This window comes from Harmonia axyridis, chromosome 7 (genome assembly GCF_914767665.1).
Source record: "Harmonia axyridis chromosome 7, icHarAxyr1.1, whole genome shotgun sequence".
NCBI lineage: Eukaryota > Metazoa > Arthropoda > Insecta > Coleoptera > Coccinellidae > Harmonia > Harmonia axyridis.
This window is the reverse complement of record NC_059507.1, coordinates 36,709,126-36,736,534: the sequence shown is the minus strand read 5'-3', so window position 1 is coordinate 36,736,534 and position 27,409 is coordinate 36,709,126. Positions and strand designations below refer to the sequence as shown.

At 37.8% G+C, this 27,409-nt stretch overlaps 1 protein-coding gene across 3 annotated transcripts in view; it reads right to left on the bottom strand.

Moving 5' to 3' along the window:
* LOC123685226 (teneurin-a) overlaps positions 1–27,409 on the bottom strand; it is a 556,414-nt gene that overhangs the window by 120,579 nt on the left and 408,426 nt on the right. Inside the window, exon 1 of one of the 3 annotated variants that reach the window (XM_045624849.1) lies at positions 13,423–13,451. The exons of the other annotated variants lie outside the window; for them this stretch is intronic. Coding sequence (XP_045480805.1) covers positions 13,423–13,439 — 17 coding nt within the window. The 5' untranslated portion in view covers positions 13,440–13,451. Of the gene's footprint in view, positions 1–13,422; positions 13,452–27,409 lie in introns of those variants that run through there. 3 annotated transcript variants of the gene reach the window in all.

The window sequence follows — 27,409 nt, the reverse complement described above, 5'->3', positions numbered from 1 at the left end:
TTATTAACTAACTCTGCAAGATACTCATTTTTAAATCTTTCCCGTAATGAATTTCGAACATTTTGCAAATGTGTAAAACGACCTTTTAAAAATGTCGCGTCTACCTCGTCTAAATCCGCAACTTCACCCAAAAAATTTGTACCTAATGGCTGTGAGTGTATAGGCCTTAAAAACCTTGCAGGACTAAGAACCTCCCACCCATCGGCGCTGGAAACATAGGTGAGTGGTCGTTCGTTAATTACTGCTTCTACATCGCAAAGCACAGTGTATAACTCAACATAATATAATGATGCTTTTCCCAACGATCGACGCAATAGTTCTTTTACAACCCTTACTAATCTTCCCCACCAGGGATGCCAATTATGTTGAGTTGCTTTCTAATTATATGAAATAAATACTTGGAAGGTGACTTTTTGTGACGATTTTTTTATTGACAACTTCGTTCTAACTTAATCTTGTGTCATAATGGCAATAACACACTACAAAAAAAATATAACATTTAAAGCATGAAACAATGAAGTACAGCATGTCCCAACAAAGAACTTAAATTCTTGAGCTATAATAGTTGCATACATTCAAAAATAATAACACAACACCCGAACAGGAAACAAATTGTAAGATAAAGATTAAGATTGAATTTAAGGGGGTTTCCCATTACACTGTGACCCAATGGTCTATTGTGCCTCCCATCAGAGCTGATTTTGCCATTAGACGTCGTAGTCTATAGTTCGCCCTCAAGTTCAAGAGTTCTGATCAACTCCAGTGTCTTGGATGACTTCAAGGAGGTTATTTCCCCACCTCTACAAGTCTCTTGACCAGAGCATTTTTGGCGTTGGCTAGCGATGGTATTCCGTAATCAGATCTAGAGTTTATTCCTCCTTCTCACATAATCTGAACTTGTCGTTTTCTGCTAGACACAGTCTCTTGAGGTGCTGCCTGAGGTAACAATTCTAGATGAGGAATGCAGTGAGGAGGTGTAGCATATTCTTGCTTAGATTCAGATACTTCTTAGATCTCGAATTATCAAAGTTTCGAAAAAACTTTTTGCAATGATTCAACCCAGGAAGATTCCAGAGTGTTTCTCTCTCGATTTTTTTTTCTGAAATTCTTCCTTGTGGTTCATTCACCTATACCACATTAAAAAAAAATGAATATGAATCTCCCGCCAAAAGAATGATTCCAACCCAACTCCAATATCATGAAGAAAATCAGGTAATTAGCGAACCTCTTCGCCAGATTCCTTCGGGATCAACCGTTCCACAAAGATACGGTCCCAATTCAGCATCCGAAGAATGAACGCTATCGAGATCGATCTTCCAAACCTCCTAATTCCTTCGGTCAACTTCCAGCGGAAAATTCAATCGGGATCGGCACTCCTTCTTCCCCTCCCATTCATCTTCTCCTTCGGAATATGACACTGCATTCCTCCCCGCGAATTTCCTCACGTAATTCCCGCAAATCTGCAAGGATTCGGGTTCCATTTGTTCCCAGCGACGGTCGAGAGTGCGGGATGAATTTTTTTTATTATTTCATTGATTCCGTCTTCACTTGGTGGAAATTATGTGCGTTTGTTATTTATATACGGTGTTTTTTTAGAGGTATATAACTTTAAGTTGGCATTACTGTTCAAGATGGCGACCGATTTAACAGCTGTCAAGCGATTTATTCTCAGTTTGGTTTGGCAATTCATCATGAATAGACTCACGCTTGAACAACGCTTGCAAATAGTGCAATTTTATTTCGAAAATAATGTTTCTGTGCGGAATACGTATCGCGCACTACGTCCATTTTATTTTGTTTAGCGATGAAGCGCACTTCTGGTTGAATGACTACGTCAACAAACAAAACTGCCGCATTTGGAGTGAAGCTAATCCTCAAGTGTATGTCGAAACACCGTTACATCCAGAAAAACTGACTGTTTGGTGCCATTTATGGGCTGGTGGAATCATTGGTCCGTACTTCTTCAAAAACGATGATGGCCAGAACGTTACAGTCAATGGTGATCGGTATAGAGCCATGATTACTAACTTTTTCATTCCTGAATTGAACAACCATAATGTCCAGGAGCTGTGCTTCCAACAAGACGGCGCAACATGTCACACAGCTTGTGCGACAATCGATTTATTGAAAGACACGTTTGGTGACCGCCTAGTTTAACGTTTTGGACCTGTGAATTGGCCTCCAAGATCTTGTGATTTAACACCGCTAGACTACTTTCTGTGGCGCTAGAAGATGCTTGAAGTCATTGGTCTATGCGGATAAGCCACAAACCCTTGACCATTTGGAAGACAACATTCGCCGTGTTATTGCCGATATACGGCCACGAATGTTGGAAAAAGTCATCGAAAATTGGACGTTCAGATTGGACTACATCCGAGCCAGACGTGGCGCTCATATGCCAGAAATCATATTTAAAATGTAATGCCACAAGATTATCTTGCGGATAAATAAAATTCATGTCAATCGAATGATCCATCGTTGTTTTATTGCAATTTAAAGTTCTATAGCTCTAAAAAAAAACACCCTTTACTTCGTGAAGATTGAGAATTTGTTCAACAAAAAGAGTGCTTGCGAAGTGTAGGATAATGATGAACTTGAATTTCCACAGGTTTTCGATGAAATACCACACTGTAGACTTCGTTATGTTATAAACATTCAACTGATATACGTTTGAATATAAATTTCTACTTCTTACCAGCTCAGAAGTCATTAATTCAATTGTTCGACTGTAACAGACGGGCAAAAGTTTATTGGGACCGTAATTTGAAAAAAAAATCTCCCATTAAAATCAGCCAATGTTTTTCTTACAGTCTTACAGCCCTATTTTCGACGCACTCTTCGATTCTACATGAGTTATAAAAGTTTTTGCGCGCGCCCGGAAGAAGTTCTCCCAACAAACAAGATAATTAATTAGGTGATGCCTCTGGAGCTTTCCCCCAACCGGAATCTCTCCACCTCCTCCTCCTCCAAACAAACTCCGAATTAACTCAATTCGACGTAATTCTTTTAGGCGGGAAAAAAACCCCGGAATGAAAACTGGCATCTACGTCAAGTGAATTCGCCTGGGAAATGGCAGAATATTCGCACATCGCTCTTTCCGCGTCTGCCGTTTGGGGATATGCGTTTCTGGGAGGGAGGCAGGTTGGGATGTTTGGCCACCCCGCCGAGATTTTTCAACCCCCGCGCGAGAAGCTCAAGATGCAAGAAAAATGGAGATTCGGTTGGCCCGATTCGAATTTAGTCATGTACAAGAAACGATGTCTCGCTATGACAACCGGAGGGTGAAAGAAGATCGTTTCGTTATTGTTTTCTATGGGGCATTGTCGAAAAACCATGGAGATTGATGGTTCTTTTGGAAAACAAGCTGGTGCAAGTAAGACGTTTTTTTCAGAACATTCACCTGAACTAATTGTCCTTTTATACAATATACTATAAAAGCCATGAATAGGTATATACAGGGTCTCTCATTTAAAAGTGTTCACCCTCAACAACTTAACAACGAATCAGGATTTGTGAAAACATTCAGACAGCACGATTTTTGATGACAGGGGGACATGATCTGGGATACAAAGCTTATTTCTACTAGCAACCCCCTTGAGAGGGTTGCGACTCTTTCAGGAATTTGAATAGGGAAAGTGTGCAATTTTGTAGCACAAATGTATGCATGTATTCTAATCTGTATGAACCTGCAGTTTTTGTTCTATAAAGGGAATATTCACAAAGTTACAAGGTTTTTTATGGAATTATGGTTGCGATGAAACTAAATGAAACAGAGATGTTCTAATTGATCGTATAATTCCTATTGAAAGAAAACATTTTTTATAAAAATATTAATAAGAAGTTACCACAAATTCTAAAATTTCTCACCATTAGATTGCATGCACATATCTTTGACTGCTTGCACAGACCTAGTGGTCGTTGATAATGGAGTTATGAATGCTGATAGGTATATAAGGAACATTCTTGAAGAGCATGTAGTGCCATTTGCCCCATACATTGGTGAAAATTTCATTTTTATGGACGATAATGCCAGACCCCATCGTGCGCGCATCGTTCAGGAGTACCTTGAAGAGGTTGAAGTCTCTCGAATGGAATGGCCAGCAAATAAGTCCAGATCTCAATCCGATTGAGCAGGTTTGGGACAACCTCAATAGAAGGCTGAGAAGTTCAGAAAATCATCCAGCTACTCTTAATGACTTAGGAATCCAATTCAGAGAAATCAGGGAAGGATAAGATCAGAACTTTTTAAGATCACTCATTTTGAGTATAAACCGTCGTTGCCGAGCTGTAATTAACGCAAGTGGTGGAAATACCAAGTATTAAATCACTTATCAGCATTCCAGTATTTTGAAAATTGCTTATTTCTCTTCTTTCACATAAGATTCGGTGAAATCCTGAATTTTTCTTCCATTTACTGTGTCTTGTTTCGTTCAAAACCTTCCCGTGAGAACATAAAAAATAAGTTATAAAGTCAATGTAGAGTTAACTTTCATTAAAATTGAGATTTTCAGAATGTGCGTTAATTTTTTTGCGCAGTGTAGATGAAACTGTGACAGGACTGGCAAGTGAGTTTGAAATACGAATATAATAATAAGATATAACCATGAAACCTGTGCGAATCTGATATATTTTCGCACGATTTTGTCCACAAGGCATTTTAGTCGTACATTGTCTAATTATTCATTGGAATCTAAAAAACTTTCTGCGCATAAAGATAGACGGTTATACAAAACTATTATTAATAAAGTAATAGAGATTCATCGTGGAAAAAAGTATCTCGAAAAAGGTTCGATATCTCTGAAATTATTCACTTTTTTAATGTCTAACTTTGAAAATTTATTAACAGCATTATTCAGAAAAATCGTTCTAATTCTTCTAATTTTTTTTTAAAGTGAATTGATAATATTCAGCGCAGCGCTGCACCTGAAACCCTTTCGGCAATTCCCCGTTCAAAATTACACATCTGCCGATGGCACCTTAAATTGCAGCAGCAGCACCAGCAGCAACGCGAAGATGTGCAGCAGAAAACTTCTCTAATTGGGAACGTGAGGAATCATATTTCAGTCGTAGAGAGAGAGAGATAGGGAGAGATGGTCGTGTCTCACGTGAAGCGAGGAACGTATTCGATTTCGCCTTAATACAAAGTTTTCCGATGATTGGGTATCCAAAGCTTCATTACAAGCAGATATCTAGTCGGATGGCTGAATAGCTCGAGGAGTAGTTCTCCTGCAGAACTTTCAATTGATATTTAATCACAGAGACAAACAGATGAAAGATCTTCCATATCTCTTTGATCGTTTAGTTTCTCGTTTTATAACGGGAAGAGGTTTGATAGATCGATGAAGTCTGAGTGGTTATCGAGATTTGCATAGTTTGAGAGCCAGTTAGATAGCGAAACAGAGTTGACGTAGCTACCCAGTTTCAGATCGATTACTTCGAGAAAACGCTACTTCTGCGAGAATTCATTCGAAGCCACTATGGTCATCATCATTTTGTCTTCTTTATGATACTGGATGAAGAGTATGAATTTAATAGAAATGAGACTGATTTTTCAAAGACAAAACACACTTTCACTCGCACAGGCAAATCTGTCATATATGGGGTAGTGGAAATGCTCAGGAAACTGCTGAGAGATCATTACATCCACAAGAAAATGGTGTGCAAATTTGATCTGGTGGAGTGATTGATCGCTACTTTGTTGAATATGAAGAAAGTGTCCATGGATTCATGGCTTGACTTGATTTTCAAGCAACTTGTCTTGAGCTTGACTTAATTTCAAGTCTAAGCGTACGCGAGATTGCAGGAATATATGCCGTGCGACGCATGCATATCAAGCTCAAGTAATATCAAGTAGCTTGATATCAAGTCAAGCAATAAATATCAGAAATCAAGTAAAGTCAAGCTCAAGCATGTAATTTTTCACGAGCTTGATTTTCAAGTCAAGTAGTTGGTTGAAAATGTCTACTTGGCTTGATGAATTCCTAACCACTATAGTCATTATCATTTTGTCTTCTTTATGATATCAGATAAAAAGTGATAAACATTGGGTAGTTGAATGTGAGAAAATATTGTGAGTTTGGTCTTTTTCGGATTTAGTCATGCTGTCTTCGACATTTTATGAGGCTCTAAGATAACCTGTTTTTTTTTTGGCTGCTTTAGAAGGAGTAATATATTCCGTAAAATTGTTACAGTATTCCCCGGTAGGTACGATACGCCGATTGAAGGCTTGGACAACAAACATTGGATGACGATTTTTCCATCGAATTTTCTTCAGCGACGAAGCACATTTCTCACTCGGTGAACAAGCAAAATTGTCGCATATAGGGCAGTGAAAATCCTCATATGACTTCAGAGAGATCATTACATCCAAAAAGAGTCACCGTATGGTGTGCAATATGATCTGGTGGAGTACTTCTTCGAAAATGAAAAAGGGTCAAACCGTCAATTCTCATCGTTATAGTCAAATGATTACCGATTTTTTTTGCCTGAAATTATTGATATGGAATCGGAAAAGATGTGGTTCCAGCAAGATGGTGCAATTGGCCACCAAGGTCTAGTGATTTATCGCCTTTGGATTTTTTTGTAAGGTTATGCGAAGGATTATGCTTATGCCGATAATCATAAGACTATTGACGCGGAGGACATTTGAATGATGTTGTATTCCACACATAATGGTAAGGTCCAAGCCTTATATTGAAATGAAAATTTGATCGATATTTTAAATGGATATTTATTTTAGTTATGCTAACTTTTGTAACCACAAAATGGATAATCTTTCATAATGATCTCCTATTGTCGATTCGAAAAATATTGAGCAACGTTTTAATTCTCCACATGGGCTAGATAAAGAGCATTTCCTCAACCACACCCGAAGTCGATGTTGTAGGCGGAAAAGCGAAAGCTGCCACGCACACGAAACCCTCTTTCCCAATACACGCGGGACCCCAGAAAGCTCTTCCACTTCCAAGCTTATACCTAAAATCTGCCACTCAGAATTTACTCTTACGCGTTCTCGTCGACAAATTCCGCTTTCGAAGCATGCAGGTTGAAACCTTTACTTTATACATAAACTATGCAAATCTCGATAACGATTTCTGACGGTATCGATTCATTCGATTCCAACGAAACTCCGATGCCAATTTTCCGATGAAAACAGTTTTTTCAGATGTTTTTGCCTTGCAATATTCGATTCCAATTCCAGACATCTCCAGATGTTCGGATCTGAATCGAAATCAAAAGGATTTGTGTAGAAAACACAGAATATTTTTGTTTAATAGGATTCTAGGAATATCTTTTGCAGTTACCTGGTAGAATGACAAATCAATTATCATCAATAAGAGATTCCTTTATTGAGCACAAACTTGAAGGAAATGATTTGAAACTCTTATTTCTTCTGATAAAAGAGCTATCAAACTGAATTTTTGTTAGAATGTTTCGAACATAAAAATACAACAACAAGAAGACGTTGAAATATTCTGACCAAACTTGGTGATAATGTAGATAAAAATTGTAATTAATCAAAATTTCATTCAAGATAATCTGATAGTAACGGAAAATTTGACATTTTCTTTGTAACAATCGAAATTATCTGGTAATTTCTTGAAAGTTGATTTTGTTTATGCTTGCTTTTTTGTTTGTTTTTGAGTTCTTTGCATTTTTAGGCTGCGATTATGCCAAGAGTGCGACAAAGTGAAAATTATCGACAAGTAATTTCGACAGAGGTAGCATTATTGGCTGACGTGAAGTTGGTTTTTCATTCACAGAAATTGTTAATCATTTTAACCGTTACCAATCCTTTCTAGTACAATGTTATCGGGCATGGTTAGGAAGGTCCTTGATGAGGAAGTGATCGGCGAAAATGAGGTCCAGGACCGCCGACTTCGTTTTATGACTTTGAAACCAAGGGTGCCCTATAACCCTTAGTCCAAATAGAGCTTTTGTTTTGCAGTTCTATCAACTGCGTACATATTGTGCTTCTGCTGACGACTCGTCATCGACAGCAACGTTTGAAGTGGTTTATCTTGCAACTGGATTGGGACAAAAATGGCAAAGGAGGCTCTTCTCTAACGAATAACGAAATTCTGCTAGTGAATGCACGGTCTGATGTAGACGTGAAAAACATCACAATGTGCAGTTTTCAATTGAGAGTCATGTGCACCAAAATGTTTGTGTTATAGTATGGGGAGCCATTATTTATGGGAGCTTTTATTGATGAGGGACATGATGAGAAGAAGTTTGAATCAATTAACCAATCCTCCACAAAGACTAGAAGCTCTCCAGTATTAAATACAGGTTGCCTAGGTGGAATGGTGGAACTGGAATCCATGCCAAAAAAGATGCAGAAGTATAAAACTAATAGAGTTCAATTTCTTTGAAATTTTCAATATCAAAAACTACCTTTGACCAGTTGAAGATATCTGCCAAGTTTGGTGCAAAAATCTCGAAGCCTTACTGATGTTGTATTTTTTATGTCACAGAGCTCTTTTTTGCCAGACAATCTCTCTCTTCTTCTTCTTTAAGTTCGCTTCGAATGTTGACAATCATAATTTTGTTGGTAGCATCTCGAAATCCCTCAGACCATCGTAATTCTATCGATTGGAAGAAGCGTGAAAAAATGTATTCACTTAAAATTTTCCTTGGAACAATGCAACGAATAGAACTGACAGCGACGAAAGCTACAACGCCTAATCAAATTGCATCTCTCCGGACTTGGCTAATACACCCCCCTCTTCCCAGGTTTATAAATAATGGTCCTACGTACAACCAGCCAAGTTACAGCAGCAGAAGAGCCCTGAATAATGTCGGACTTCATCCGAGGCCATACATCTCACTTATAGCCGCGTTTCATCAAGTCGCCTGCCTTTCGCAGATACCACCTCCCCGCGCCGCCACTCCGCTCCTTGTACGTCATGTTTTAATTTTAATGCTGATGAATGATTGATCGCGCCCCCCTTTTATCAAAACTGAATGCTCCCCCATATCCAATATCGAATGGTATGCCGTTCTGTGATCGCTCTGCACCCTTCCTTCGATCTGTGTTTTCGGTATTGCCGCCTGGCTGCGTATTTCGATAATTCGCCCGTACCGGATACATTTCGCGCTAAATTTTTTCTTTGAACATTATTGAAGTTTATTATGGGAATATTTAATGGATTCGGTCCTTACTTGGCGGAAATTCATTATAAATAAAATAAAACGAAGTAATTTCCACTATGTTATTTAATTGTTAGCAACAATTGTTTTGCCACACTGTGGCTTCATCAGGCTACATTTCTGACCTGATAAGAGTACAAAGGTTTTCGGAATCTTATATAGGAACAAAATTGACACAAAAATATTCGAAAGGGTATAAATTACAAAGTTATATTGGACCATTTACAGCCTGGGATTTCCAAACTATCGGAAGAAATTCAATAAAGGGGATGAGTTTACATCCGTTTGTTCGTTCAACAGAATATTTTGGGTATTATACCTGTTTATTTCCAGGGATTCTAAGAGTGTTAGTCTTAAGCTCTTGTTTTCTAAATGAAGAATTTTAAAGTTATTATTGAAGGTATGGTCCCGTTCTTTTAAGTGATTCGCGTAGGTGAGTTATACATCTGATAGTTCGTTTTCAACCTACGCGAATCACTTAAAAGAACGGGACCATACCTTCAATAATAACTTTAAAATTCTTCATTTAGAAAACAAGAGCTTAAGACTAACACTCTTAGAATCCCTGGAAATAAACAGGTATAATACCCAAAATATTCTGTTGAACGAACAAACGGATGTAAACTCATCCCCTTTATTGAATTTCTTCCGATAGTTTGGAAATCCCAGGCTGTAAATGGTCCAATATAACTTTGTAATTTATACCCTTTCGAATATTTTTGTGTCAATTTTGTTCCTATATAAGATTCCGAAAACCTTTGTACTCTTATCAGTTCAGAAATGTAGCCTGATGAAGCCACAGTGTGGCGAAACAATTGTTGCTAACAATTAAATAACATAGTGGAAATTACTTCGTTTTATTTTATTTATTATGGGAATAGTGGAGATCTAAAATTGGAAGAATTTTAATGCGGAATGTATTTTTTGTATGATTGGTATAGAAATAATAATAATAATAATAATAATGTGTTTTTATTATGTGAATATTACATTTCAGTAACATTAAACACAACAAAAGTCAATTTGGAATAGTTAACCTAAAAATTCTTTGATATTATATGGTTCAATAGGTGAAGTATTGGCAACGATACGCCTTGATATTGTGTCATTTCATTGAGGTAATAGTGAAGTAAGTATTTGCTCTAAATTGTTCAGAAAGTCAGATATTTTATAATGTGCTGGTTTGTAAATATTAGGTGTACAACTCTGCTTCCGGCTTTTTGCAATAAATGGCTGTAGCGGTAAATGGTAGTCGATATAAAAATTAGTCGATTTGTGTCTGCATCATAAAATTATTCTCGATTAAACATGTCAGCTTTCGAGCCAAATTCTCGTCATTCACGGAAGGTTTCAAACATCCGATTCAATATGAAGTAATCTGGGGCTGATGCTCATCGAATGCTCACGAATACCTTTGGTGGGGCCGTTTTCAGTTAAAGAACGTGCCGAGATTGGTTTCAACACTTCAAGAACGGTTATTTTGACGTCAAAGACCAGCATGACGGTAGAAAAGAGATGGTTTTCGAAGATGCAGATTTGGAGGCATTACTTGATCAAAACTCGTGTTAAACGCAACAAGAATTAGCAGGATCATTGTGAGTGACGCAACAAGCGTTCAAAACACCTGAAAGCCATGAAAATGATTCAGAAACAAGGAAATTGGGTGCCGTACGAGATGAAGCCGAGATATGTTGAACGGCGTTTGTTTACTTGTGAACAGCTGCTTGCAAGGCAAAGACGGAATAGATTCGCATGGATAGACGCATTTGCGACTGGAGACGAAAGATGGGTTCATTACGACAATCCCAAGCTTAAAAAATCATAGGGATGTCCCGGCCATGCCTCCACGTCGACAAGAAACAGGTACTCACCTCGAATTGTCCTCAATCTAACATATAAAATTTTGGAAATTCTATATGTTATATTGAAGAAAATTTGAGGTGGGCACCTGTTTCTTGCTCTCCTAGAAGAACTCTGCAATTATTTAATGATTTTGTCATATTTTTAGCCTTGAAAAAGGATCAAAATTGTATCCGAAATGTTGGCGAAGATTTGAAATAATTTGACAACCACATCAAAGGTCCAAATTCCTGAATAATTCGTTTTTATTATCGATAACATGGACGATAATCCTGATACAGAGTTTGAACGATTGTCGTTCCAACATCGCTTTGATAGGAGGGGGAAACATGTAGACGTGTTCAAAAAGGTACAGTCTGCAGTTTATCTGAATTCTGTGTTAGTATGTTGTAGAAATTTAGAGTGATGTATTCTTATAAATAAATAAAATCTTATAAGGATCACTTCACGGAAAAGTTGATGGGGATTAAAATGAACACTTTTTTCAAGTAGAAATCATAGCGTTTTTTGTGATACTCGTGAAAACTGACATGTTCGTGAACTGTGGCGGCACTCGATCTATTTTTCTAATCTCTGCTTTCAATCTCCCCTTGTTTTTCCCAACCTAACCTTCCGCAAACCCATATCGCCGATAGCTTTCCAAGAAACGCAACCATCGGAGAGGAACATATCGCAGGCAGCTGATGGAAAAATTCCGAAAATAACAGTAGATGGAGGCGTTAATTAAATTCCATCGCGCCAATTCATCAGGGTCCTTTCTTTGGGAGGGGTCGTGAAAATCGGCAACTGTTGTTTCAGCAAATTAAGGCTATTTATATCCAGTCGGAAATCCCGAAATCAGTGATTCGTATCCCACTGGCTGAATTATCTCTGCCGAACAGGGAGTCAGTGAATTTACCGCGTCATGAAGATGGAACGCATCAGACCAGAGAGCGTCGTGCTATCGGAAAACACAGAATGCGAGGGGGTGGGAGACGACGAGGGTGAAGGCATGTATAGATTCAGACGGAATGATAATTTCGAATTTAATTTTTGATTCATTTAATTAATTCAGTCTTCGGAAGTCGAAATGTTTTGTGACTTGTCATGAAATGACGTGATAAATCAAAACAATATTATTTGAAACTCTTTTGGAATACAATTTTTTGATCAAATAAAAGAACATATAAAAATAATAAATATAGAGTTTCTCAAGAAGAATTTCGAATAGCCCGCTATCTAGGAAGCTGTGACTTTTGAAACTGACATCTTTCGACATTTGACAAGTGAAATCTACACCATTACCATAGAGTAATAAACATAGATAACTACACGACAATTTTTACATGTCCCAAACATGGTTAGATCACATTGTCGGATTGAGATATATTTTCAATTTTACCATTTCACTATATCATTATGAATGTATATTTTATTGGATGAAATATATTTATTTAAGTGATTCTCAATTGAATATGCAAATTTGAATATTTGGAACCCGATATTTTTTTTGACTGTCGAATTTATAGCATGCAAAATATTTATTATTTTCTGTATCTGTCTGCTGGAATCCAAGGTTTGGAAACTATTGCTCTCCTAGTGTCATCCCTTGTTTCACGTCGTTTGGCGGGCTTGAAGTTTGTTTTCTGAGTTTCGGATATATTTAGTTATTCATCTCAATATATTTTGAGTTGATATGAAACGTTGATTCACAATGGGACATAAGAAGTGCGTTCTTTGTAGAGAAACTCGTGAATTGAGTGAAATATGGTGTCACTGATATGTTTTCATTTCCGCGCGCTTCATGTCAAATTTGATAGTTCATATTGGTGACAAAATTTGTCTACTGAAGATGACATATCTCCCTTTATCTACATTTATCATTTTGAGGACCTTACTGTTTTGAAAATTAAGATTGTGTAATCGTGAATTGCGCTACCGAGATTGATTAATGATTTTTTTATGGTCGAAATTGAAAGATGTTGACGTTGAAAACTTCCAAGTGCCAAATAAGAAACAGTGCCAAAATAGAAACAGAAAAATCGCACTTTTACAAGAAAATCTCTTGGCCGTGCCATTTCTCGAAGAGGCAATAAAAAACAGAGGTGATAAAACACATTTAGAGATTTTTCTTAGGTGCCACGTGAAAGATGAGGTATATACAAATGTATGATGCAAGACCTTAAAGATGTAATTCTTTATGTTATTGAGGACTTACACCGCAAATGTGCACATTAGTCATGGAAAATTTCATTTAACTAAGATACTGCCACCGTTGCCATGGTGGCCATTTGGCTGGTATCATTCTGCATCAATAGTAGTTAATGGTTAATGTTTGATTTTTCTTTGAATATTCAATTTTATTCATAATAAAATTGAACCTTTATTGGGAAACCATTTACTCTACAGTTGTAATAAAATTCTACTTACTTGAAAAAGATTCTCATTCATTCGCTCACCTGTAACAAAATTTCCATTGAAAATCTGATAATTAGATTCATAAAAACAAATTAATGCAGTACAAGTGTAAACATCAAACATGAAGAAAAAATTCAGAGCACCATCGATTTTACTATTTAGCAATAATAGTAATTCTAAGGGAGTTATACTTCTAAAAAATTCATAATCCCGGAATTATTCATGATAATTCAGGATTCAAACTTACGGATACTCCCCCGTATTATTCTAGCCAACTACTATCAACTTCTCTGAATTCATTCGAAAGGTAAATTTCCAACAATTCCCATGAATTTTAGATGGAACGGAGGGACAGACGGGGATGAAGTCAAAGGGCGAGAATGTAACTTTCCTAGCTCGTTTTCAGTCCGGTACAATTCTTCATTATTCTTGAATGTCGGGAAACTAGGGAATTCTATCGGAAAATTGTATTCATTTAACTCGGGCAGGAAAGTTTTTCTAATTTATATAATGGCTTTGATAATGGACTTTGCTGAAATAGTCATACACTTGTGAAATCCCATTAGCCCTTTCAGCAAGAACGAGTTATAGTTGGGAAGTTTTGTCGACGGCGCTCGAATCATAGTTTCTTTAATTTTCATTTTGTATTGGGGTTGATCGGTTTTTCATTTATTTTCATTTTATGAAAAGGTTTCAATGTCTTTCGAGAAACCTTATTTGATATCTTTATTTCTTTATAGAATAACATCGTCAACTACAGGGTAGTCCATGTCGTGGTCCGGATTTCACAGCCCTGTTGTATGTCAAACAAAACTGTCATCCGACGCGTCATATGTTTAGTTAAAGGTAAGCTATTCATGAATTGTTTTTCAATTGTTGAACCTGTGAAAATTATGTGGTAATTGCACGTTTCGTGCATTATTGGTCGAAATAATCGTCTATCTGAGTGTAAAATTGGTAAAACAGAGAACAAATTTGAATACACTGGATCTGTTACTGATGTCTTACGCCTCATACATATTCGAAATGCACGCTCGACCAAAAATATTGATGTTGTGAGTGAAAGTGTTGAAAAATATCAAAACTTCTCCATTCCTAGGCGCGCACAATGTTTGGGCCTTTCTTACGGCACGCTATGGCGTATTTCGCAATTGTATTCACATATGGATCCTTGTATGGTTCAGTTGACTCAAGAACTAAAGCTAGCTGACCATGGAATGCGTGGAAATTATGTTAATTGGGTGCTCGGGAAACAAGGTTTGGTTTGGATGACGTTTTTTCACATCGAATTTTCTACGGCGACGAAGCACATTTTCACTAGGTGGTTATGTGAACCAGCAAAAGTGTCGCATATGGGGTTGTGCAAATCCTCATGTGACTGTTGAGAGAGCATTACATGCCCACTGTCTCTTGTTCATTCTGGTTTGATGAAGTGTTCGGTCCGTACTTCTCCGAAAATCCCATTCAAACCATCAATTCTCCTAGCTCTAGCCAACTGATTACTGATTTTTTAGAACGAAATTAATAATATGGAATTGAAAAAGATGTGTTTCCAGCCAAATGGTGCAACAAGCCACACAACACTACCTGTTTTGGCTTCATTGCAAGAAAAATTCCCAGGATGCGTTATTTCTCGTTTCGGCGCCAAGATCTTATGATTTATCGCCTTTGAATTTTTTTTGTGAGTTGATGCGAAGTATCGTATTCATGCCGGTAATTCTCAGACTATTGACCATTTGAAAACCAACATCTGTCAAGTTATTGGTGAGATGTTGCCAAAATGCGGAGGTGAGTCACCAAAAATTAGATCACAAGCATCAAGGGCTGTAAGAGATTGCGCGAAGGAAATTTAAAGGATGTCATATTCAACACCTAACGAAAAGGTTCAATCCAATTATATTGTAATACGAATTTGATCGATATTCTAAATGAAAGTGTATTTTATTTATGTCTACCTTCATTTTTATTTACGTTTACCTTCACTGAATGGATAGATAACCCTCTTTTGATTTTTCTGATCACTCCACGAGAAATGATACGAAACAACATTGAAATAGCTCTGGGTGATGTTAATTGTTTTTGTTAATCGTTTTTATATTGACCGTGTACTTTTACGGTTCTTATCTTTATGATGCATGTTATTTTTTTCAAACAGCTCCGAACAGAGCGCTTCGTCATTTCGTCTGAATATTTCGAATTATGAGCTGAGTATGTTCACCAAACGCTTTAGCGGGAGTTTAACTTTAGTAAAACTCCCTGATGACAAATCCATGGAAAAGAAGACAAGATAGAATGTAATTCCAAACTTTATACCAAATTTCTTGTTGATCGCGGCGCCAGAACCACAGAATATGCAATTGAAATATATTATTTATTCTAGGTTGCTTCTTTAGAACTGTAAAACATCGATGACGAATTCGAAAATACAACTTAGTTCAGTGAAGATATGCAGGTGTGATAAAAGTTATCCTCAATTCAGCTCTATGCAGGAGCATATTGAAATAATACGATTGGCGGCGGTTTTTCTTGAAAATTTCTCGTAGCTCCCTACAAATATGCCGAGCTGTCACAACTCCAGTATCGCGAAACCCGAAATATCGAATCAGCATAGCGGCACCATCTTCGCTTAGTATTCCAGCAAGCGAATTAGCCGGAATCAAGGGTGCGTATCGAAAACCAAACCGTTCGGCTGGATCGAACGCCGCCCCACCACAGGCGGCCACCCACTATCCGAGATGCCGGCTAATAAAGGACGATTTCCATTCCGATTTCCCTCGCTCGTGCGATAACTCATTTTAAACTGCCTTCGTGCCCTGCTCTCTGTCGATGCGAAACATAAACTGCATTTCAATTAGATCAAACATGTAATGAAATTTTATAGTGCCCTCTCTCTACATTCTTTGTGCATTACACCGCCGGTCGGGATCCCCGCTTGCCGTTTTTGGCGGGGCCCGGATTTTAGGCTAACATATAGGGTGGTGAAATTGGTAAATTCGTTGCGCTAACACCATTAGAAGGCCTGGGAGAAGGGGCCGGCAAATTGAGCCAGGCCGCTGTATAAACTGACTCCACTGTGCGTAACCCGGATTGAGTCATGTGAGTCTAAGATTCGCACAGGGGCGTACGCGATTCTTCGAATTGAACTTACTGCTTTAATTCCTCCAGAATTATAAAATAGGAAAAAATATACTATGCCAAAAGATGTACAATACAATTTCCATCAAATCGGACTAGTAGAAACGAAACAAAAAATTAAATATCCATAATTTCACGTTTGCGAATGCTTGACTAATAAATGTTGTATGGAACTATCTACGGCTTATACTGAATACATTAATATCGTATGAAAACTTGAGTCTGCTACAAGGATTATCGGATACTGCCGACAGGTAGATAGCCACAAATCTCAAATTGTTGCACTTTGCAATGCAACCCTGATGAAGCCGCTTAGACGGCGAAACAATTGTCGTAAATAATTAAAATCTGTGGAAATTAGTAAGTGTTGTTTTACCAAAACAATATTTTCAGTACTCCGCTCGGTAGCGTACAGAAATAGCCTCTGATAAGATACTAATTGATATAGCTGTTGGATTATATGTGAAGTCAAAATCCGAAAAGTGATCACGGTGGACGAAATATTGGTTACAGTAAAGAGGGAAGTATTCAAACAATAATTTATTAGAAGAATTGCGACTGGAACCTCGAGATTGGCTGAACTATCTTAAAATAGATGTCGGAATTGCTATTATGCATCGCAACATAATGAGGGCTGTAATAACTCCTCACGAAAGACTAAATACTACTCTCCGATTTCTGGAAGAAATTTCCAAGATATGAAGTAGATATTGAAACTCAGTTGACACATCTCTTGATCACTTTCTAATATCAGTTATGTTCACCGACAACAACACTCTGTTTAATTCCTGCAAGTCTGCCGACAAGACTATACGCAATCGGTTTTGTCCGAATTTCTTCAACCCCTACTTCTTCTTCTTCAAGTGCCGTCTTCGTTCCGAAGTTTGGCTATCATCAAAGATATGCCTATTCTCGATAATGCAGATCTAAACAATTGGCAGTTGTTGCAATTGTACCATTCTCTCAAATTCTTCAACCTTGAGTTTCTTCTTCTTCCTATTGATCTTTTCCCTATTATCTTTCCCTGGACAATTAGCTGCAGTAACTGGTATCTATCTCCCCTCATGATATGTCCCAGGTATTGCAGTTTGCGCTTTTTAATAGTCAGTACCAATTCTTTCTCTTTCTGCATTCTCCGCAAGATCTCCATATTCGTTACTCTCTCTGTCCACGATACTCTTAGTATCCTACGGTACATCCACATCTCAAATATTTCTATCCTTCTGATATCAATCTTCTTTAATGTCCAACTAGCCAAGAATATTGTTTAATCTGGGTTTCTTATCACTCTGGAATTGAAGCAACTGAATAGGCTAACTAACTTACTAGAATAGGAGACCAAACTCTTTTCAGCGGCCCAGAACCCGTCTGTGGAAGACGTAAATGTACCTATAACAAAGAGTTCCAGAAGAAGGAAAAAAACCGAAAGATAAACACTCTGGCGGAATTTTTTTGTGTTGGATCATTCTAAAAAGTTTCTTTGAAACTTCAATACTTCAAAATCTAAGAAGTATCTGGATTTTGGCACGAGTATGCTACACCTCCTCACTGGATTCCTTACAGGACAGTGCCGCCTCAGAAAGCACTTCATGATAATAAGTCTAGCTCAAAATGACGAGTGCAGATTCTATTGAGAGAAGGAATAAATTCCGGATCGCCTGGTGACGGTATGCCTCGCCATTGCTAGCCAACTGGCCAAAGAAAAAAAATGGTTTGGACAAGACTGACAAGAGACTTGTAGAAGTAAGGAAGTAACCTCCTTAAATCCATTCCAGATACTAAATTCATTAGAACTCTGGAATTAGAGGGCGAACTGTAGACTAGCTCTCATAGGAGGTTCTTATGTCTACAATTTACAACACTCGCTGTAATGGAATCCCTCTGGAAGAATGCACGTGAACTGCAAACAAAAAATTCATGGAATCTTGAGCTTGACTTTGGCGACTTCTGATGGGACACTATTAATAACAGACTGCAAATCAGGAACAACTGACCATATGCCGTGTAAACGTCCAGAACTGGCAAGCCTGAGAAATAGGTATAGTTCTGGATAGACCAGTTCCATGTTAAGACTTTCATGCAAGATATCAGTAAATATATATCTAGTTAACACTCTGCACAAAAATAGTTCTCAAAATTGGCTCGAGTTAATTCTGTCCGATTGTCACAATTTCAATTAATGCTCCTCTCTCCTGATAATCACCAACGTCTGGATCTCCTACACCATTTGTCTCCCGTTTTAATGAACACGCTCGACGAGCATCCAGCATCCCAATATTTTCCATGTTTCGGTTTTCAAAGCCAACCATCAATTTTCTCAGCTTCAAACCGCTTCCTTCCAGAGATCTCCAACCCCCCTCTCCCACCCATCTCCTACCCCGCGCGAATAATCTTTTGATCCTCGACGGATCCTTTGCAATCTCAACCGTTCAAAATTCCTCCACCTCCTTTGCTTCTATATCGCATTACGCGCGCCACTGTTCGTACGACGTCGCGACGATGCGTCGAAAGTAAAAGGGAGGTATTTTATTAAGGGGTGCCAACTAATACAAATCCGGGATAGGAGAAGAGTAAGAGAGAGAGAGAGGTAAGAACCGTGGAAGAGTGGAGGCTGAGAGCGATATTAATTTGTTCTTGCTTTGTGTGTGACGTAGCTGGGGGATATTTGGGCCGATTTTTTTCTTATTGGACCTAATGGAAGAATAAGGTTTTTTTTCAGCGCAAGATACTTTGGAATTGACATGATGACAGTATATAAATATCAATATAATATTGTGTTATAATGGAATGTGTTTCATTATTTGTGAATGAGTATATTGAGTATAAAGAATACTAGGCATATTGTACTGATGGAAAACAAGTTATTATTTGGAGAAAGAGCGTGATATTTCTAAAGGGTGTTTTTTTTAGAGCTATAGAACTTTAGATTGCAATTAAACAACGATGGTTTATTCGATCGACATGAATTTTATTTGTCCGCAAGATAATCTTGTGGCATTACATTTTGAATATGATTTCTGGCATATGACCGCCACGGCTGGCTTGGATGTAGTCCAATCTGGACGTCCAATTTTCGATGACTTTTTACAACATTTGTGGCCGTACATCGGCAATAACACGGCGAATGTTGTCTTCCAAATGGTCAAGGGTTTGTGGCTTATCCGCATAGATCAATGACTTTACATAGCCCCACAGAAAGTAGTCTAGCGGTGTTAAATCACAAGATCTTGGAAGCCAATTCACAGGTCTAAAACGTGGAATTAGGCGGTCACCAAACGTGTCTTTCAATAAATCGATTGTGGCACGAGCTGTGTGACATGTTGCGCCGTCTTGTTGGAACCACAGCTCCTGGACATCATGGTTGTTCATTTCAGGAATGAAAAAGTTAGTAATCATGGCTCTATACCGATCTCCATTGACTGTAACGTTCTGGCAATCATCGTTTTTGAAGAAGTACAGAACAATGATTCCACTAGCCCATAAAGCGCACCAATCAGTCAGTTTTTCTGGATGTAACGGTGTTTCGACATACACTTGAGGATTAGCTTCACTCCAAATGCGGCAGTTTTGTTTGTTGACGTAGCCATTCAACCAGAAGTGCGCTTCATCGCTAAACAAAATAAAATGGACGTAGTGCGCGATACGTATTCCGCACAGAACCATTATTTTCGAAATAAAATTGCACTATTTGCAAGCGTTGTTCAGGCGTGAGCCTATCTATCTATTGATGGCAATAAATATTATTAATATTATTATATTCATGTTGAATTGCCAAACTGAACTGAGAATAAATCCACTTGACAGTTGTTAAATCGGTCGCCATCTTGAACAGTAATGCCAACTTAAAGTTATATACCTCGAAAGAAAACACCCGTTACTAATTTTTTATTTTGAAGTATATGAGCTGTAGAAAGCAGTTACAATTACTGATGATGGTATCAAAAGACTAGTGCAGGAACTATTTCGAGAACGTATCTTCTTATTATCATCAGAAATTAAGCAATACGGTCCACTGTTAGGGGGGCGCCTAATCCACTCAAGAAATCCTCACAATTAGGTCCGGTCACGTCCATCCACACCCTTAGAAAAGGTCATTTATCTCGCAGGTATCGCCAAAATGAGCAATTAACAACTCCAAAGGGCAACACACAGGACGAAAGAAGCAGCGCTGAACAACACGTGTAACATGAGCCTAGCTAGGCAATAACCCACTGCGCGACATATGTGTCTTCCGGCCAAGATTTGTGCGTGGATTTCCACACACACGACACGGGGTCCTTCCTCGTATAATGGCCCGTGAAATATGGCCACGATTTTTTCGAATTCGAGCAGCGGTCCCCCTCTTTTTTAATTAAATTTATTTGTCTACGACGTGGTATGGTTTCGCCCGTAATTGGGGCCATAACTTTAATGGAAAACATCGGGGGAATTCTACACATGAATTGATTTATTCACGACTGGAATTCTTTGATGTTCTGTCTGTTTGCGATGACTAGAGCGTTGTGGGCGTTGTGAGGCTTCGGATTGCGTGGCCACCTACAAGGGTTGTAGGTTTTTTTTTCGGTTTATAAAGGTTTTAGTTATATTTGAAGGGGACACTACTGAAACGTTGTTTTGTCCTCGATTATTATATGGGAGGGTTTTCCAATAAGAGGTTTTATTTTATATCTAGGTTTCAATAGAAACCAATGGAAGTATATTCAACTGTATAGAGGCCTGAAACAAAAAGTCTTGATGTGTTGAATCACATGATCTCGGTGGCGAAAAATAAACACGTCCAAGAAACTCTTCTTGCAAAACTGCGATTGTTTGGTTACTGGGTGTTGAACGTAACTCCGTCTTGTTGAAAATAAATATCGTCCACACCAATATATTCTTAGGGCTTCTTTACAGGTAAAATATCAAGATAAGGTCGTCCAAATAATGAAAGAGTATTCAATCATTGAAATTATTGATAATTAATAAAACGAAAACTGGATAACCCAAAAGTACGTTAGTTTTGTGAACTGTGACAAAATTTTCACCATTTTTGTAATGAATTTTGAATATTTAAGTGTGTTGATGAAGCGTGTATCGTATCATTTTTAGTAATGGCGTAGTTTTCACTTTTGAAATGTCTAATATATCAGGGTTGCCGCCAGACGTTTTGGCGGCCCAGCAAAATGAAAATTTGCCGCCTTGCTTTGCCTAATTTATCTGAATTTTCTTTGAAAGAGCTTCTATGCTACTCCTCTCAGGGATATTTTCAATTGCAAAGCAAATTGTATTTTCGAACTTAAAATCACCTTGTCAAATTATCAAGGGAAGTTCTGTCGATTTCAGCAAAACACATCCTAAATTATTTAAAAGTACGACGCTCTATAGTGGAAAGGCACAGTTCTTGAGGATGCATTTTGTAGTACCTATTTGTATTTGCATAACTATGATAGTTGAGAGCGCCTATTCGATTTCTATAAAGTTGGTGCTTGGTAATTTATTGTTTTACTACGAAGAATGGTATTTTCGCTAAGAATACTTTTTTGTGGCAAAAAGTCCGGTATACCGGTCCTGGCGGTTGAACTGCAAAAGGTGACAGCTTCAAAAGTGACAACTTCTTAGATAGCAGACTACTCGAAATGAAACTTCTCATTTATTTGCTGAGGCTATGTAACATTCATTGGTCTCTAGCAAAACAAAAACATTAATAATACTAAGTTACTAGCCATTCTTTCGATTGGAATCAGCAGCACATTTTAGTTCACAGTGTAACAGTCAAGGCGTTCAAATATTGAAGATGAGATGCTTTCGTTACCTTCAGAAATCAAGGAAGCCTAAAATATTATGTATTTTATGATTGCTCAAGGCAATATTCCTAACATATTAAAGAATCTAGTTTGAATCGTTTTCCTGCTACGCTTACACAGAATTTGTTGCCAAATATAAACGATCTTCATTGTAGGTTCCCTTTCAAAGTTGAGTATTCCAAAATGACTTATATTATTATGAGACATGATCTCAATGTTCTTGTCGGGCTTGGGAGAGAAATCCAAATTATCTTTCTGCATTCAACAAATCGTTGGAGTGAATATAATTGGCGAGATTTTGAGTTCAGTAAGTGTTTATTCTGAATTCACCGTTATTATTCGGTGTTGACTTGGCTGATTTACAAGTCCACTATGAAATGTAAGTATTCCATTCACCTACCAACTAACTAGTTGAAGAACCTAGACTACTGTGAGTGAAACATCATAGTACGCCATAATCCGTGAAAACTGCGATGTTTCCTCAAAAACAAGCAAGACACATAGACGCGTCTTTCTGCAACCATTCACCGGCTCCAGAAACGGGCATAATTGAGGCATGAAACGTCGTAAAACAGAGGTGCTTCCCTCTGCGATTGTTCTTCCTCCATTTGTTGAATGTGCAAAAAAGGGAACCGAACTGCCTTTTATGAAACTGTTATGGGTCTGAGAGGCAGTGGGCCACGACCGATGCCTTCGGATCGGCTGTAAAGGCGTCTTCGCGACTGGGAATTGAATTCATTGCGAGAAAACGGCCGCTTTAGGCGGAATAAACATGCCGCTAGATGACGCGAGAGATGCTTTTTATTTGGGGGAATCCCCTGCAACACACATCGACGGTTTCAACGATCGTCTTGATCCTTCGAGTTCGGGTGTGTTGTTGTTCTAGGGAAGGCTCTAAAAATGCTCAATTTATTTCTGTAAAATTTGTGAAAGTTGAGCTACTAAACATCGACTATGGATCTCCTCGAACAACTGGTTCTTTGTGAAATTTGAAAACCTTGTAAAAAACGACTACAATATTCAAGTAACAAAAATTGTTAACATGAAAAAACCTTCACGATTTTTTCTTCAAATTCAATTATTTACTCCTTGCTATACTATCTATGTTTCACCAACAAAAATAATTTTAAATTTAAGTGGCTCCTTCTAGGTGTTGCATTTACTTTGTCAGTTAGTATATCTAAATCGAAAATCTACACACACTGCCACATAGTAGTGAACATATTATTTCGAATAGCGAAGCTCTTCATGTCGAAATTACCTCGGTGACATATCGATCAAAATCCGTCCCCTACTGTATATTTCTCCACAGGAAACCCTTATAATGAATTCTCTTCAAAAAGTCCCAATTCCCTAGCTCAATCAGGAGAACCGTAAATATATCTTTTGATCTAGTAGACCGATTGATGAAAGCTCTCCCAACGAACTTTTGATGTAGTCAGCACAAACTGCCACACCTAAATTCAGGATGAATTCCAAGATCATAGCGACAGTTTATGGCCAGTCTGTCTAGGAATTTTATTGGTCGAGTGAGCGCTAGATCGGGTTTAGCTCACCTGAAACTTCCACCATTCGTTTGAAAAGTGCAGACACGAATTTAACAATATTCGACGTATTTGAAAATTTGATATTTTATTATTTTTCTCGGGAAATTGTCAGTTTCGATGGATTCGAACAACACGTCTATCAATCTGACGTCCAAAGTTCGAATGTAAGAAATATTTCAGCAGATTTTCTTTTTGTGCGCTTGTTCCAAGAGAATGGAAAACTATTATTTTTTTTCGAATGTTTGTTGATTGTCAGGGTTCAATATCTTGGTGGAATGCGTTTCTGCGGAAAATAAATGATTTTTTCGAAAAATTATAAGAAAAAAGTCCTACCTACATGGAACCATGAACGCTTTTTTTCGAGATCAATGATATTTCTTGTACTTCTTCTTGTAGTCCCATTTTTTGCATGATAGTTTTTTTTTCATAAATTGTTAAATCACCAGTAGTCCACCAAAGAGAAATTTTGGGGTACTAGAACAAAATAATTCACTACCAAAATTTCCAATAAAATATTTCTCATAGCCCCCCTTTAAAATTTTCGGAGAATGTTTTTAATGTAAACGTTAAAATAATTCTTCAGCAATATTTTACTGAAAAAATTAACCAGAAAGATGTGGAATTGTACCAACCGTAAGGGCAAAACTATTGAAAGGGGCAAAAATCCATTATTTTCAACAAAAAAAAAGAATATCTCGAAAACGGTAAGACTTTTATAATGGAAATTTTGTCATAGCAGGTGGGTTATCCTTTGATCTACATTCTCCCTCGGTTTGACGTGGTCTTTACGGGACACCCTGTATATGATAAAACTACAGGAAACTAAAAATGTAGTACTGGACCAAATTTTCCCTTTACATTTCTCTACACTATCAGAGGTCGAACAAAATAAAGTTCTGTAGGAAAGGAGCAGGCTCTATTCCAGAAAAAATATCACCCAGTTGATTTGCATTCAAAATTAGCATATCACATGATGGAAACTTCAAATTGGAATATCTATTCCAATTTCAGTTGATGATTATCGTAAAGGAAAGATTAAATCAAAAATTAAAAAAAACTTGAAGAAAAAATCAAACTTCAACAGCATGTATTTCGAAAATAAAGCTTTTTTCGGCAACCGTCCGAGAAATGCTCACTTCCCGGACGCTTTTTCTCTGAGAAAGTAGCATTTCCCGGCCTAGTCCGGAAAGTACGTACTTCCCGGACTAGGCCGGAAAAGAATCATAGAATCCATAGCAACCGAGATAACGGCTGACAGTTCATATGAAATTAGTTGTCAAAAATTTGCATGTTTTTTGATCGCAATCGCAATAAGATTTGGAAAGCAGCAGCGATAGTGTTATTTTACATGGTTGCCGAAAAAATATTGTACGCAACACGCCCGAAAATGGTTTTTTTGGACTCACAGACTTCCAGGACTCGCTTACGCTCGTCCTGGAATTTTGTCTATTCGTCCAAAAAAACCCTATTTTCCGGACTTGTTACGTAAATTACTATTGTGGGTCCATGTTTAGAGGACTTTTTTTCTTAAAATGATTCGAGGAGCTCTGTATTCGTGATTATTGTATGATTTTTCTTATACACAATACGATTTTCTTCTACGTTTCCATAGCAAGTCATTTCACAGGTGCTTATATATTTTTTCTTCTTCTAGAAATGTCAATTTGGAATATATTAATTGGTATGTTTAGATTTGCTTTCACCACTTGTCAGTCGGTAAAAATGGTAACTAGCCTTGAGGGAGATGAAGAGATGACATAAGATAAAGACCCAATATAACAAAGTGATAGACGGAACTCCCTAATCAGAAATGAATGTTTGGTACCTATTAAAAAGTCGGGATATTCCCTCGAACCGACCAATCCGAACGCATTGTTCCCAACAAATTCGTGTAAATTTGTCGTCCGCATCCCCAGATATTCCATCCGAGAACAACAACCGGGAAAACTCAATCGTTCCAGGAACGGCCTATTATCCGTGCACGCCACTGCATAGAGCGAGCCGTTCCAGATTTAATTATGTTCCCACCTTTGCGTCCTGACAAGGTGCATTTTCCTGGGAAATGCGAACGCGGTGCATGTTTGATGCTCCAACGGCTTCATTGGAAATTCGTGACGCTGCTGCAACGTTGTATTACCTCGCTCCGAGCCGGTAATATAGACCAGAATCGAAATACCGGGGCAAAGTTTCCCGTTTCAATTTCAAGTTGACAGAGTCGATGAACGATCTGCGTGCTGCGGAAATACCGCTTCTGCTATATACCCACGCCTACTACGTGCTGGAACGAAAGGGATGTGAATATGTTGTTTGTTGCTTCCAATAATAAACCTTTGGAAACGTTCGAGGGAAAAATTGAACATCCCTGAATTTTCAGGTTACGTTTTTATGAGGCAGAATATACAATGAACAATTCAATCAGGTACATCACAAACTGAGGGCTTAAAGGGTAAATTTCACAATAATTTTTCCTGTCTCGATATTTTCTAATTTTGAGGCAAGCAATCATACTAACTGACAAAGGAACTGCAACATCCGGAAGGGGCTGTTTGAATTTAAAATTTGTTTTTTGATAAAACATAGATGTATAGCAAGGAGAAAATGATTGAATTTGGAGGAAAAAATCGTGAAGGTTTTTTCATGTAACAATTTTTGTTACTTGAATTCTGTAGTCGTTTTTTAACTTTTACAACAAACCAGCTGTTCGGGGAGACCCAAGGTCGATGTTCAGTTGTTGCCTGGATCACGTTTACGCGGAATTTATCGCCAGCTAACTGAATTTGAAAGAGGTCTAGGGAGGCGGGGTTGTCACCTTTAGTCTTTATTCGAGGTAGCATGACAGCGCTGCGTTACCTTCAAGAAATAGTGGAGCCATATGTTCTTCCTTACCTTAACCGGCTCGAGAATTCTTTATTTCAGCAAGATAATGCCCGACCTCATGTTGCCAGAGTTAGTTTGAACTTTTTCGAAGAGACCCATGTGAATCTTTTGCCATGGCCGCCCAGATTCACCGATCTTATTGCAGAAATGCCGGGACGTGTTGAGGAGTGTATAGATAATAGCGGTGGACAAACACATTATTAAAAAATTTATTAAAAAAAATTGTAAACCCTTCGTTTCTTACTCCAAATTTCAATCATTTACTTCTTGCTATACTATCTATGTCTTATCAAAAAAAAATTTAATTTAAACAGCTCCTACTGGGTGTTGTAGTTTCTTTGTCAGTTAGTATATTTCGAGATCGAATTAGTATAGGTGTAACGTGTTTGTCACGTAAAATTTCTTATGTTTATCTTTAGAGTTTCCCGATTCCCTTATCTTTTCTTGTGTTGATCCTGCGATAACATCAATCAGTCTTCCCAATTTCACTTATAATAGAGGATTTTGGAAGGAATAACTGATGGAAATTCTGATAAATTGCTGAAGTTATCCCTTCTCATCAATTTTTCAACAGGTTTGGATCAATCTTCTACAGATTGATTTTCGTAGTGATTGTAAATTTCTGTTAACATTTAAAATCAGTAATGTTTATGGTTT